Source organism: Phasianus colchicus, chromosome 5, assembly GCF_987193195.1.
Source record: "Phasianus colchicus chromosome 5, bPhaCol1.hap1.1, whole genome shotgun sequence".
NCBI classification, from domain to species: domain Eukaryota; kingdom Metazoa; phylum Chordata; class Aves; order Galliformes; family Phasianidae; genus Phasianus; species Phasianus colchicus.
Window position 1 is genome coordinate 10,462,368 of NC_143440.1, and position 13,922 is coordinate 10,476,289.

A 13,922-nucleotide genomic window follows, 5' to 3' on the forward strand; every position below is an offset into this window, starting at 1 on the left:
TCTGCTGGTATAAATTGGTTCAAAACTTTGGAAAATGCAGTCATATTCCAGCAGATGTCTGGGTGTTGCATGTATGTAGAGCTGTGCTACAGACCTTCTGTGGCCATGTCAGAATGATTAAGTTAGGTGCCTCTTCCCACATCTGTGGTCTAAGAGCAAGGCCTCCAGCTATCCTCCTTCTGAACGGGATCAAGCAATGTACTTTCTCTTTCATTGTGATTCTTGTTGGATTTTCACTTTCTCTCCTTGCTTCCAAGCCAGTTGTGTGTCTGGGAAACCAGTTAACTCAGCATCCAGTATCCATCGCCCATGCTGAGAGACTGCTCAGCACTGTCACTGAGCCATACCAGACCTAAAGCCCTCCAGAGAGAATAAACTGCTCATAAAATTCTGGCTTTGTCTTAGGAATGGTCTCAGACAGCGATGTGAGCTCGTGTCCCTTTCTGCCTTTCAGGTTGTTTTAGTTTCTTTTTGCATGCTCCTGCCTCTCTGAGATGCCAACAAAATAGCTTCCTGTTCCGTTCAAAGCAAAATCAGCTGCGTTACTTTGAACTTTGAACTGTTACTTTTCAGCTACAAGCTCCCAGGAGTAGGGTCACAGTCAGACTGTCTTCCCTCTTGCTGACAACCGGCATGACTCAGTCTGCAAAGCATCAGCAGCGCTGGTGACTCAGCCATGTGACACGTGCTCCATCAGTCTACCTAGGCGTACATCAAAAAAAAAAGCAGCAAATACAAGTTTTTTTCTACTGTGGGAAGACAGCTCTTTCAACCTGATAAAAATAAAATGTTCCAACCACTCATAGAAGGAAGTGAGTTTATATAGCTGAACACTTAGGTACCACTCCAGAACTGTCAGTATATTTTGTTTCTTTCCAGTGGGTTAAAAAAAAAAAAAAGCCTTTTCTTTTCTGTTGGATCTCATACAGTTTGAAAGATATATTTCAGCTTGAAAAAAATATTTCAACATTAAGGTATATTTTCCAAAAATCGATCCATATAAATCCTGTGGATAAGTGCCTAGTTCTGTCTGTAGCCTCTAAGAATGCTTGATTCCATTGCCTAAGTTCACTGAGCACATCCGACTGGATATCAGAGCACTTTTATCTTTCTCTGCAAAGTAATATGCAGCACGTGTTCCTAATCAGAAAGGACTTAGAAAGAAGATCCGAAGACAGAGGATATTTTATGCTGTTTATGAAGTTATATATCATGTTTAGGTGATATTTTATACCTGAAGAGAGTAATTCTATTTTCAGCCCACAGCTATCGTTCTCAGTACCCTGTGGAGTAAAGCTGTTTCCAGCACTGCTGATCTCAACCATGTGTTGAAAGTTTTCTCGAATACTCACTGACTTCAAGTTAACTAAATTCTTTCTCTTCTCAGTCATTAAATAAAATGGCTTATGCTGGTATTTTCAGACTTTGCTTTACTTCTGGTAAACATCTAATTTACTGCGTTATTTCATTTGCAGACAGACCCCCAAAATCCTAAGAAACATTTGCCAGAAGCATCAATTTTCTTCTGAGTGAACAGAGAGGTTCTGCTGGTGTTTGTAAGGTACAGATGACTTTGGAGACATCTATTTAAGTTGTAGAAGTTATTAAACACCATGGACAATTTCAAAGTTGAGTAAAAGAGCCAACACCTTCACTACAGTGGTGTCCCCCCAAGGGGAACCAACAAGAGCATGAAACAGCCTAAGAGTCTTTGGATAATCTACTCTGACAAATATCACATATGCAATCATATTTCAACTGCAAGGCGATCAAGTTAATTAATCCCTAGATTTCACACTGGCAGCAATTCAGAAAGTTGGAGCTCTGTAACAAATAGAGTTACCTTCTCTATTTGTAATGAGATATATACTGACACTGTGAGCAAACTGCAGAGTCTGTGCCCTGGAAACAATTTGCAGGCCATGCACTTGTACGAAATAGAAGGGAAATTATGCTGCACGTTTGTATTGCTGTAATTATTTGTATCTTATAGTGTGTCTAGAGCAGTGGGAACTATAGGAGACTTCAGCAAGAGTGAGATGTTAGCCTAACTGGCGTTATGTTATCTGCCTTTGGGTAACAGAGGCTATGGAAGACAAGGCAGATTAATTAGAATTCAGATAACCACTGAAGCAGGATCTGCCCGATTCCTTGGCTCTGAGGTTTTCTGAACAAGCACCCCGCGCTGTGATTCACGCCGCACGGTTCAAAAGCAAATAGTTGTGAGATCACAACTGACGGTTTGGATGAGCCGCGGCTTTGGCAGGGGCAGTAACTAATGGCACACCGGATCTTAAACGAATCATCAGTTTCCTGGAGACGCTTGCACGGCTACACTCGTGTTTTCTGCACACCGGAACAACAAAGGCGAGCTCATTGTGTGCCCGCCCGCGCCTGCCCTCACGGCGGCGTTACGTTACTTCCCGCTCTGCCGCACCACACGCGCCCCACACCGCACGGCGCAGAAGCGCGCCGCGCCACGCCGCGCTCCGCGCCTCACAGACGGCGCATGCGCCGTGCGGCGGTGAGGCGGGAGCGCGACCCGGTGGGGTGAGGAGGAGCGGCCCGGGCCCGCCTTCTTCCTCCCGCTCCCTGGTTGGCGGCGAGGCCTGCGCCGGGTTCGGTCCGCCGGGCGCGAGGAGCGTGGAGCCATGGCGCAGCGGCGAGCGGCGGCGGACAGCGCCCGGCACCAGCGGCTGCTGGAAGGTCAGCGCGGACGGGCGCGCGGCCCGGGGTGGCGGTGCGGCGATAACGGGCGACTGCGGCGCTTGCGGGCCGGCGGGTGCGGCGGTGTGGAGCGCGCGTTGTTCGGCGCTCCGAGGGGAAGCGCGAGCAAAAGATGCGGTTCGTGGGCTGGGTGCTCGTCCTCGCCGCTGTTGCTCACCTGGGGGAGGTGGGGCGAGCGGGCCGGGTGGGCGCGGCGCCTCGGCCTTGGCGGGTCGGCCTGACCTCGCGGTGCGCGGGTGGCTGCGCTCGGCTCCGAGCCGGGCGCGGCTGCGGGGTCACCCGGCCGGCTCTGCTTCCTCGTGTTTCGTCATCCTGTCCGGGCGACTTGAAACGGCGGCAGGCCGGGTGCTCGCCTTCCTCAAAGCGTAACTCCTGGATTTAAGTAATAACTATTAACTTTGTGTCTAATTCCAGGGAAAGCTCAGGCGGAAGGTGGATCAGCTCGAACGTCCCTTCTGATTTTGGTGTCCGTCTTCACAATAGCTGCTTTCCTTATGTTTCTGGTATATAAAAATTTCCCACAGCTCAGTGAGTAAGTATGCCAGGAAAGAAAACTGACCTGTTTTTCAGTCGGTATCAAATTGTGAAGGAGCCCACGTGTGGTTCAGTGGCGTTTAAACTGTTGTAAGTTAATTATAGACACTTTAAATTTTTTTTAAAGGGAATTTGAATGTATGATTTAGAATGTCAGAATACAAAATATGTTATTGGAATACACAGTAATGGGCAGGATCCCTTTAAACGCAGAGGAGTTGTGCTTGAGCCGGGGTTTCTGTTGCACAGTTGAGTTTGGGCGCTTCAGAAAGTTACAACTTGTCCCCTTAGCAATGGCAACTCTGTTCTTAACCTTCCTCAGCTGAGATAAAAAAAACATGCTTGGCTCGGTCTGTAAATAGTTTGGCAAGAGAGAAGCCTGCTTGTCTTACAACTTTCTTTTCTTTTAGTAGTTAATTTTCTGTGTGATTAACTTGCTCAACAAGTTCAGTTTCAACAGTCCAGTCACTAAGTCTGATAAAGAGGAAGAGAGGACACTCAACTGTGCTGCCCAGGGTTGCACCAGATTAAGGTGTGACATAAGATTTCACTCTTAAGGCTTTGTTTGCTTGTGAGGTGACCCTCTGCTGCTGTTGCTGCACTTTAAATGTTGTGACCTTAGCATTAAGGCAGTTACAGTTGGTTTTGGCTGAAACACTGACTGCTGTTCAGTTGTCAAAGGTCAGGTTGGAGTGATGATTTATTTTTAATCAGTGCTTGGTAAAGAAAATAATGCTAGAAATAAAGCGAGGTATTGTAATGAGTAGAAAATATGGCCAACAAATATTTGAAATAGAGGATTTCTCTAATTCAAAAAGCATAAATAGATAGGTTCATGTGAGAATCTTACCATAAAAGTAGTGATGCGTTTTGTTTGTGGAGGTTGTAGTTCAGTGATCTTATGTATTTAATTATCTGTGTATTCAACAGCAATTTCATTATATTGTTTAAATATATCTCATACCATTCCTGCTTTCTTTTCTTCCAGAGAAGAAGGAAAATGCATAAAGATTCCAAGAGATATGGATGATGCAAAGGCCTTGGGAAAAGTCCTGTCCAAATACAAGGACACGTTTTATGTTCAAGTATTAGTGGCTTATTTTGCCACATATGTTTTGTATCCTTTCTCTGATATGAAAATATTTTTTTTCTTTCTGAAAGAGAAATGAAAAATACAAACTTGCTTGTAAACCTCTTGATCTAGAGAGAAGGAGGGTAATACTTGAAGGTATGTTAACAGGACAAGTTCCAGAACCTTTGAACTTCTGAAAACAAATAAAAACCTTACACGTATATGTTTCACTATGCTTATTAGATTGTAAGAAAGGAGTAAGTAGAAAGAACAACATGTACTATTTGCTACATGTGAATACGTGTGCAATTTGATTAAGATTTGCTTTCAGCTTCATCTGTACTTTATCTACTGTGGACAGTATTTTAACTTGCATGAGAGTCTTGGTCTTACTTCAGTGATACGCTGTCTTTAAAAACAAACTAAATTGCTGGATAGAAATGTCTGAATTTGTCTTCCTTAGACATCAAAAAGTGTTGCCTAAGAGTTGCAGAAGTTCTTAAATCATTTCTCAAGGGAAGAATTCTCATTTTAAAGTTGTCTTTTATCTCTGCAGTGAGCATTTAAAAAAACAAAAAAACCCCTAACGAAAAATACAAAAATGAATTTCTTCATTTTAGAGAGCTAGACTTCTGAAGTACTTCCTGCCTAGTGAGACACAAAGGCTATCTATTGTGTTAACGTTTTTTCTCCGAGTGCTGAATGTATTAATCATTAAACACACTCTTAAGTGGAACACTTAAGGTTAGTAACTTTAAGAAGGCTGGAAAGCTTTGTAGGGGATCTGTTGCAGTAGGGTTTCTGTAACTGAGAAAAATCAACATTGGATGTGTCAGTACTAATTATCCCCTAGCCCATTCCTTTTAAGATTAGTTCTCAGATAATAGATTATATCTGAAGAAAGCCGAAATGTTAGTTAATAAATAAAGTAGAACAGATTTGGCCTTTTATTGAACCATGGTAGCAGCTGATGTGGCTATCTTAGTGACAGATTGTTTAGTTGATAAGCTTGCTACAATGATCTCAGAACCTTGACACTTAGAAAAAGCTGTGTTGTCTGTAATGGACTTGATATAAAGGAATGCTCTTTGACTTTTTAGAATTTTGGTCAGTTCCAAGAAGTTTGTAATAGATGTAGGTCTCTGTGACCTCTTTAGAGTGGCTGGAATCTGCTTATCGTTAGTCAACAATGTAAAATCACAACTGTGTTTCCTGTTATCTTACAGTAAGGCTCCAGTGTCAAAGGTGACAGAGAGATGAAGAGAAGTGCACTGCATCTTTTATTCATTTATTGACTTATTTTTGTACCTGTCAACAATGTATCTATTCCTTTGCTTGGGCTGTTTGTGCTACTCTGCAGAAATATTTTGATATAAAGATCTTCTGAGGCCATACGTATTTATATGTACTTATGCTTTTCCGGATTGTGCTGTATATGCTGACTTGTTATGAAATTAACAGTAAACAGACTTTCTTAACTAAGATGCATCCAGCTTGCAAACATTTGCTATCCCTGGGTCTATATTTCTCAGTATCCTGTCAGGGTTTCTTTATCCCTTTCCACTGGCCTTATTTCTTGTTTGTCTGGTAAGTATGGAAAAGAGTCTGTAAGGGTGTATGTTTTTATCCTTTTTTTTTTTTTTCTAACAGCTTCCTGTTTGAAACGATCACAGGCTGAATAAAACTGTGAGTCTCAAGGAAATAAATGAGTTCTCATTAAGTTTTGTTAAGGATGTTACCCATAAAACTCACTGCAGCACTGGGTGATGATCCAAACAACTGTTTGTCCAAGTTTTATTAATAATGGAGGCAGCTGAGTGTTAACTAGCTGGAGAATTGCCTTTGCTTCAAATGTTTAGCATCCAGCAGAATGTGCCTGTAATTTCAGAACGTAAGTACTGCGTTCTTATTCATGTGCTGCAAAATGTACTTTTTCTTAAAATGGCATAATTATCCCAGAAGTTTAACTGAAGAAATGCTACTGACAATCTTCAGAAGATGTGGTAATGAACCTTACTAATTAAGAACTGCATAAATGAGTAGATATAGGGAGGACTAAGGTGATGAATTATCAAGTTTGAATCTCTCTTAAATGCTATTATGCCCCTTTTTTTTCTGCAGAGCTTTCATTGTTCAGAGTCTCAAAAGTACAGAAACACTCAATAATAACTGATAAGTAACCAGCATTGGCTACTTTGTGTCAATATTGATAAAATGCCTTGGAATTAAATAAACTGTCTTGTGTCAATAGAATTCTTAGGGAACAGGAACAGAGAGCTCTTCCTGATTAGTAGAGAACTGCATAGAAGCAGCCTATATCCAGACAGTGTAATTGTAGGGACACAGGGCTAATATTAATCAGAACTTTTCTGCCAATTAGTTGGTTTTTGTGTTTTCTTTTTTCAGTGTTCGGGACTTGGAGCTTCGTTCTGCTACATGCTTTCATACTTAGTGGGACGACCTGTTGTATACAAATACTTAACGGAAAAAGCAGTGAAGTGGTCAGAACAGGTAAAGTTCCTAGGTAGGCTGAGACTTCTGATAAAACAAAAAAAAACCCATGTAGAATAGGATGGAAGGTAAGAGGATATTGCGTTCATACACCTACAAGGAATAGATTTTGATCCCTTTCTGACAGCATGCTGTTACTCCCTGGGTGGCATGCTAAAGCCAGTCTGGGAGCAGAAGAGGCTTTGATGTAGCCCTGGTATAAGGAGCTGGGATAGCCTTGAGGGTGATGTAAAGGACTGCGAGTAAAATACAGACTATTTTGTTCCTTGGTGGTGTTAATCTTAGGCTTTATAAAGAAAAGGCTGACAGGCTTTAAGACTTCTGGCAACAACTATCTGATGACCTTCATACCCGTGGCCAGAGTAAGCTTTCAGGCTAGGAATACAGCTGTTTTTGAGGTTTGATTACAGGTTAGGACAGAATGTGATGAGGAACAAGCTTCGTTGCCAGTTCTGCAGAGGCTTAAGGAGCAGGATGACAAGATGCTCGTGTTGATTGGACTGCAATTAGGGAAAGGTTGCTGAGCTAATGTTAGAATTAGGCCTGCTGCTGTGCTGAATTACTTGTGAGCTGATTCAGGCACACCATCTCCATGCTTTACCATGGACTGGTATTTCCAGACAAACTATGGTACTTCGTAATAGTGATTCACCAATGACTGACTCTTGTGTCGTCTTTTAACTGATCTGTTTGCAACTTCTGAATTTCTACAAAAGTTGCACAAAACATCTTAAATCCTTAATAGTAAAATCGTTGATTTCTTTTTGATGCATAGACTTAATTGATTTTTTCTTTTTTTTGTTTTTAGGTTGAACGTCACAGAGAACACCTCATTAACTACATAATATTTTTGAGAATAACACCATTTCTTCCTAATTGGTTTATCAATATAACATCTCCTGTAATAAATGTGCCATTAAAAGTATTTTTCATTGGCACTTTTCTAGGTAAGAATTCTGACTAGTGAACTACATTTTTGGTTACCAGAAGGAGCTTTATTTGCTTTACTTTCTGCATTGTTCAGTGGAGATCACCACCTACTGGACAGCTGAAAGATTACATGAGGATATTGTGTTATATTTCTTTGATGGGTGGAGCTTACACCATCAGAAGGCTTTAGTCTTCAAGTTTAATCCAATGTAATAGATGAGGTATTACAAACCCAGGCTGATTACTTAAGGAAATGTACATTGTGTAAACGCTTTTCTAGTAGTAATTTGTGTTGTTCTACTTTAGTGTGCTCATGTGAGGATATATGTGACTTTGATCTGAAGGATTGTTCCTCTCCTTTGTATGTGTTTTGTTTGTCATGTCTTCCTAAGAGCAAATTCACGACATAGTGCTAAGCATGTAGTTTTGTCTTTTTAATTGGGTTAGAAAACAACTTACAAACTTCTGTGAGTGTAACTAAAACTGATTGGTAGAGACACCTCATAATCTGCACAGTCTAGCATAGATATATAAATATATATATAGTCTTTGGTGCTTTAATTGGCATTAAGTAGTATTAAAAACAGCATAAACAGGTTTTGATATGGGATTGTCTTTGAATTTTCTATTTGTACGTACTGCTCTAAAAAAAAAAAAAAAAACAAACAAGTCAGCGAAGGCTGAGGTTTTGATGTTAAATGTTGGATGATTAATTTATCAATATTTTTTTTCTTTCCACAAAGCTGCTGCTTCTTTCTTTCTTATCCTACCTTCTGCTTTTTCCTTCCAGGTGTGGCACCGCCATCTTTTGTAGCCATTAAGGCAGGAACAACACTATACCAACTTACAACAGCAGGGGAAGCTGTTTCCTGGAACTCTCTTTTTGTTCTCATGATTCTAGCCATCCTCTCCATCCTACCAGCTCTCTTCCAGAAGAAACTGAAACAGAAGTTTGAATAATGATCAAACTGGACCCGAATTTCCCACATTTCATCTCAGGATTGGCACTTCTGATATTTGTATATTTGCTTTTCTATTGGCTCATAAGCATTTTAAAGGGAAGCTTGTGATGGTAGGAATGTCTTCAAATGAACACGTGGCCTGGGAGAACTATGTTCAGAAACGTACTGCGGACAGTTTTAAACCAAACCATCAGTGTTCTGCTTTGGGGAGTGAGGATGGTATGTGTGGCCCTCAGGATGAGGGAAGTGAAAACAGATGTTTTGCTCTGATAATATGCAGAGCAGAAGTTGTAATGTAGACGTGAGCTACAGATTGCTTTCTAAAACTTGCAAGAAAAAAAAAATCCTTAATTATTTGCTCAGATTTTGTAACATTGTCAACATTTCTATAGCCTTGAGTGTGATCTGATCTGAGCGTACGTCTCATCAACATTTTTTTTTCTGGAATTCCAAAATAATAGCATAATACAATAACGGTGCTCACTCAAACTTATTTTTTCTGAATAGTTGTGTAACTATGATAATACATTCATCCTGATTGTTTACTTCTATTAGTGCTGTATGGATTTAAATACTTGAACCTACATCTGCTTTATTAACTGGATTAACAAAGGCAAAGTGTCAGATCATTCTGTCTCATATTCTAATTTTTTTCTTTCGGGGGGAATGTAAGAGAGCAAGCTAGAATTCTTACTGTGCCCAGCAGATGTTCTAATATAACTTTTTTAATGTTCATCTTGCCAATATTTCACTTGCATACATTTATCCTGCAAATTCAAGAAAATGCTCATATTTATATAAAACTTTAATTTCAAGTGAATTAAGGATGTATAAGTTTAGTGTATTACTAACGTTTCTCAAGCATTATACAGAGAATGTACAGTTTTTCATTGTAGCTCAATTGGCTAGGAGCATCAGGTACATAAATTGGTGCAGTTCTTATAAAATAGCCGGTTCCAAATACTCTTCAAAGCATCAAGTAACAGAATTTGGTGAATATACACGAGATCAGAAGGATGATTCCATTTTCTGGCAAGTTGGTAACTGGCAATGGACAACCAGCTACAATTTATCTTCAAAAATATGCATATAACTATTCACTAAATAAGGTGCGTGGTACCTCACCTTGTATGGTTATAACTGTTGTAGTCTGTTGTATTGTCAGTGGAATCCTGTAAAATGAGGCCCTGATCAGCAAGGAACTTGGGTGCGTGTTTAAGTTTATCCTACTGTAACCAGTGCTGCTTATAGTCTTTAAGTTTCTGCCCCTGAAGTACCTTGCTGAAACACGAGTTGGCACGTTAGCATATGCTCTAGTTCAAGGGTTTACTTGTCTGTGTCCTCATGTTAACTCATCATACAAGAGATCATTTGAGTTGTAAGAGAATAGTTTCCTAAATGGGATAATGTGAAAGGTACTGGTACCTTTTTAAAGAATCTTGTTCTTTTTGTAACATAATGTTGATTGACTCAATTTTATTGCAGTATTATGTGTAAATATATAGTAAATACTGATGAACTATTTCTGTCTTTTATTTAAATCTGGGTTTTATATAGGTAACTTCTGTTTACAAATTTATTGTAAGCATTGAGCTTGTTTTCTTATTTAGAATTTACTTCATTTAAAACTTAATGATTTTTTTTTTAATTGCTGTGATTCTAATCTCAGAGCTCATCTACCTAGAGGATTTGTTCCATAATAAATAGTAGCTGTTGTGAGCCAAGTGCCCACTGGACTACTGAGTGTGAAATAGCTGTAGATTTACAGCCCATTCATCTGCAGAGTTAATTTTTCATGCAGCTTAACTCAGAATAAATTACCTGTTGCCCAGTGGCTTTTCTGAAATTGCCTCAATTTTTGTCATTAACAGATGCTGTTGTAGAATTCCTTCAACACTATATAAAATTAATGTTTTGGTGGAACCTTGACACTAAAGAAGGACTGAACTTTATTTTGTATGAATCATGCTATCACTTGGCACTTTTATTGAGTCATGTTTCACTGTGTAGATGGGATCAAGGTACAATACTGAAAAACTTGTTTCAGTTGTAGGCAGAGTTCCCAACACAGTGACTAAAAGCCTTAAAACCTTAAAAGAAATGAAAATAAGGTTAGAAGACACCACGTGAAGTCAGTTTTATAAACAAAATTGTTGACTAGACTCAAAAGATGCTAGATATTTTAATATCTAGCAAATCTGATCTGATGTACTTCCCTTATTAATGCATAGGTTATGATTTGATTTTACAGAGGAGTTTCAACAGGTATTCTAACTTTATAACTTGCTACGAGAAGTTAATGTTATTCTGTCATGGGAAGTACTGCCGATGCAAAAGATGAAGAGTACCTTTATCTTTCTGAGCTTACCTCATCTTGGGAAATGATTGCACAGAAAAAGAGCTGATGCTCTGTTTTAGACTTCACATTTCTCTGAGAAGAGTTGAGTGAAACAGTCATTTTCTATTTTTTTTAACTGCGTATTAAACAAACTCCTCCAATAATCATGATTGTTGGCAAAGTAAGTCCAAATTAACTAGTAGGAGGAGTAACCAAGTTATGTTCACATTCTTTCTCTTTAAAATAATTTGCTTTTTTTGTCCTTACGACTTAAGGCTTGAGTTTGAAAATCCCAGCCTTTGCCTTTGTTTGAAAACAGCAACTGAGCCAACAGCAATAGCCTTGCCAAAGGCAGTGAATCTTTTAAATCACTTCCTACTTGCTAATATGTTATTGTGATTCTCTGGTAAGCATAATTTCCACAGATTTAAGACACTTAATTTAGTAAACATCATGCAGAACACTTTCAGAAATTCTCAGTGCCATTGAGAGTGTTGCCTCACTTGAGGACATCAGTCAGTTTGCAAAGTTCACTGGCAAAATGGTTGTGTTTTAGGTGTTCTCTGTGTTGGGAACAGGGGTCAAGAAGACTGAGAAATGAAAGCTGCTAGCCTTTGAATTAAGTGTTAACAGACGCTGTGTTCACTAGGCATGAAATGAAATAATCAGGAAGATGCAATAGGAAAGAGGTTGCCACTGACAAAATGAGAAGACAGAGCTCTAGCTGTTTGAACGCATCAAGGAAATGCCTAGAATTAAGACAGACTAAGAAAGCAGCTTATCTGACAAATTATAAATGAGCCTTTCACAAAATTACAGAGCAAAAATTACAGTGACTTTTGATTATTAACCTTTTATTGATTCAAATTCTTGCAGCTGCTTCCCTGTTCCTTTCTTGTATCTATTCAAAGCAAATCTGAATTTCTTAGTTTGAGACTCTCCTTTTTAAAAATAATTTTCTGTCCTTTACCTTTATGTTGTATAGCAAGGTGTGGGTTCTGTTAAATACTGCTATTCAACTGTGTTTCCAGCAATTTGCCTACTTTCTGGCCTATCTACCTTTACTAGCTAAATCTCCTAAGTATGTGGCTGGAGCACAGGTGTGGTCAGGAACATATTTTATTTCCCCATTTCACTCTTTATTTGACAAAACAAACACGAAAATACTTGTGGCACTTCCTCAGTTTTCTAGCACTGCCTACTACTAAACCATGCTTCTGAGTACTACATCTACACATATTCTAAATACCTCCAGAGACAGTGTCTCAACTTCTTCCCTGGGCAGTGTGTTCCAATGCTTCACAACCCTTTCCTGATTTTTTTTTTTTTTTCCTGATGTTCAATCCAAACCTCTCCTGGCATGAACTCAAGGTCATTTTTTTTCTTGTCCCGTAGTTTGGGAGAAGAGGCTGACCCACCACCTTACTTACAGCCTCCTTTGATGGTAGTTGTAGAGAGTGATAAGGGCTCCCCTGAGCCTCTTTAGGCTAAATAACCTCAATTCCCTTCAGCTGCTCCTTGTAAGCCTTCTTCTCTAGACTTCAACAGCTTTGTTGCCCTTCTTTGGATGTGTTCCAGTATGTCAGTGTTACATTTCTAAGAGTTAAACTACAGAAATGAAGCTTATCACATTCTGAACACGGAGTCCTTTGTCAGGTCAAAAGCAGACCAAGGAGTAAAATATGCATAAAATGCCTAGCAAATGTAGCAGAATAGGAGCAAGCAGATCTAGCTAGTTCTGTTCTCATTGCTGTCTTCCTCAAACCACAAGGCATGCTCAGGGTAGTCTGAATGTACGTGCTCGCTGTGGAGTTGAGACTTCCTATTACTGCATCTAATTATCTTTCTATCTTTATTGAAATCTCTCCCCTAGGCTCGCTAGCGGTTTAAAATTGAACTGTCAGAGCTGTCAGTCAAACCTTAGCAATAGTTTCATTCATTGATAACCCATTCTGTGGCCTATACAGTCTTAATCAAGCAAATCCTAATAACACCAGTTCTTCTCACGGCTTTTCCTATTTCCCAGGAGGATGGAAAAGCTGTCTGCAGTTCTCTGGGGAAGACGGCTTAAGAGCCCAGTTAATTGTGCTGCGGATGGCCGTCTTACTGTTGTCTCCAATGCCCACACAGCACTGGGAACTCGCTGCGTCTTCACAGCGTGGACTCAACCGTGCAGAGCTTCACGTGTGTGCCGGGCTGTTAACTCGATTAATTCAGCATTCCGGGTGTCATCTTAAAGATAATAATCCTAAAAGACAGGCAGATGTTTTCTCCTCTTATATACAAGCCGTGCTGAGCTGAGGGGGAAGTGAACACAGGGAAGATGCGTGATGTGAAAGGTGCCGTCAGATGGAGAGGAGAGGCGCTAATTTTAGCGCGGTGAGGCGATCCCGGAGCGCTAAGACATGCCCTCATCGCACAGCACGGTGCGCCTGGCGCGTCCCTCGGCGCTCGGCCTGAGTCATTCTCGTTCTTTGTCCCCTGTTCCTCAGGAAATGTTTGTGGGGCAGATTTCTTGCACTCAGCTGCGCGAACGCAACTGCTAGCAGTTCCGTCTGTGGCAGCAGAAAACAACGCAGCTCCTGCTGCCTGGGGGGAGCTTTTCTAACAGCCCCTCAGCCGCCGTCCCGCGGCGCTGTGACTCGGATCTCCCGTCCCTCACAGCTCCCACCCCTCACGGCGCCCGTCCCTCGCACCCCAACCCGCTCCCCCCGCCCCGCCGGGCCCAGCAGCATGACGTCACCCCGAGCGCAGTGCGCAGGCGCAGCATTGCGGTCCCTCGGCCCGCGCCGCCCCCCCCCGCGGGAACAGCTGGGGGCCGTACCCACAATGCCGCGCGGCGCTGCCC

At 40.9% G+C, this 13,922-nt stretch overlaps 1 protein-coding gene across 1 annotated transcript; it reads left to right on the forward strand.

Moving 5' to 3' along the window:
• The first annotated feature begins 2,308 nt into the window (after positions 1-2,308).
• TMEM41B (transmembrane protein 41B) lies at positions 2,309-10,258 on the forward strand. The gene is made up of 7 exons (XM_031613971.2): positions 2,309-2,706; positions 3,142-3,259; positions 4,250-4,378; positions 5,827-5,920; positions 6,740-6,844; positions 7,653-7,791; positions 8,565-10,258. Exons 1-7 carry the CDS (start codon positions 2,652-2,654, stop codon positions 8,732-8,734), a joined length of 810 nt encoding a protein of 269 aa, XP_031469831.1. The 5' UTR covers positions 2,309-2,651; the 3' UTR covers positions 8,735-10,258.
• The last annotated feature ends 3,664 nt before the right edge of the window (positions 10,259-13,922 follow it).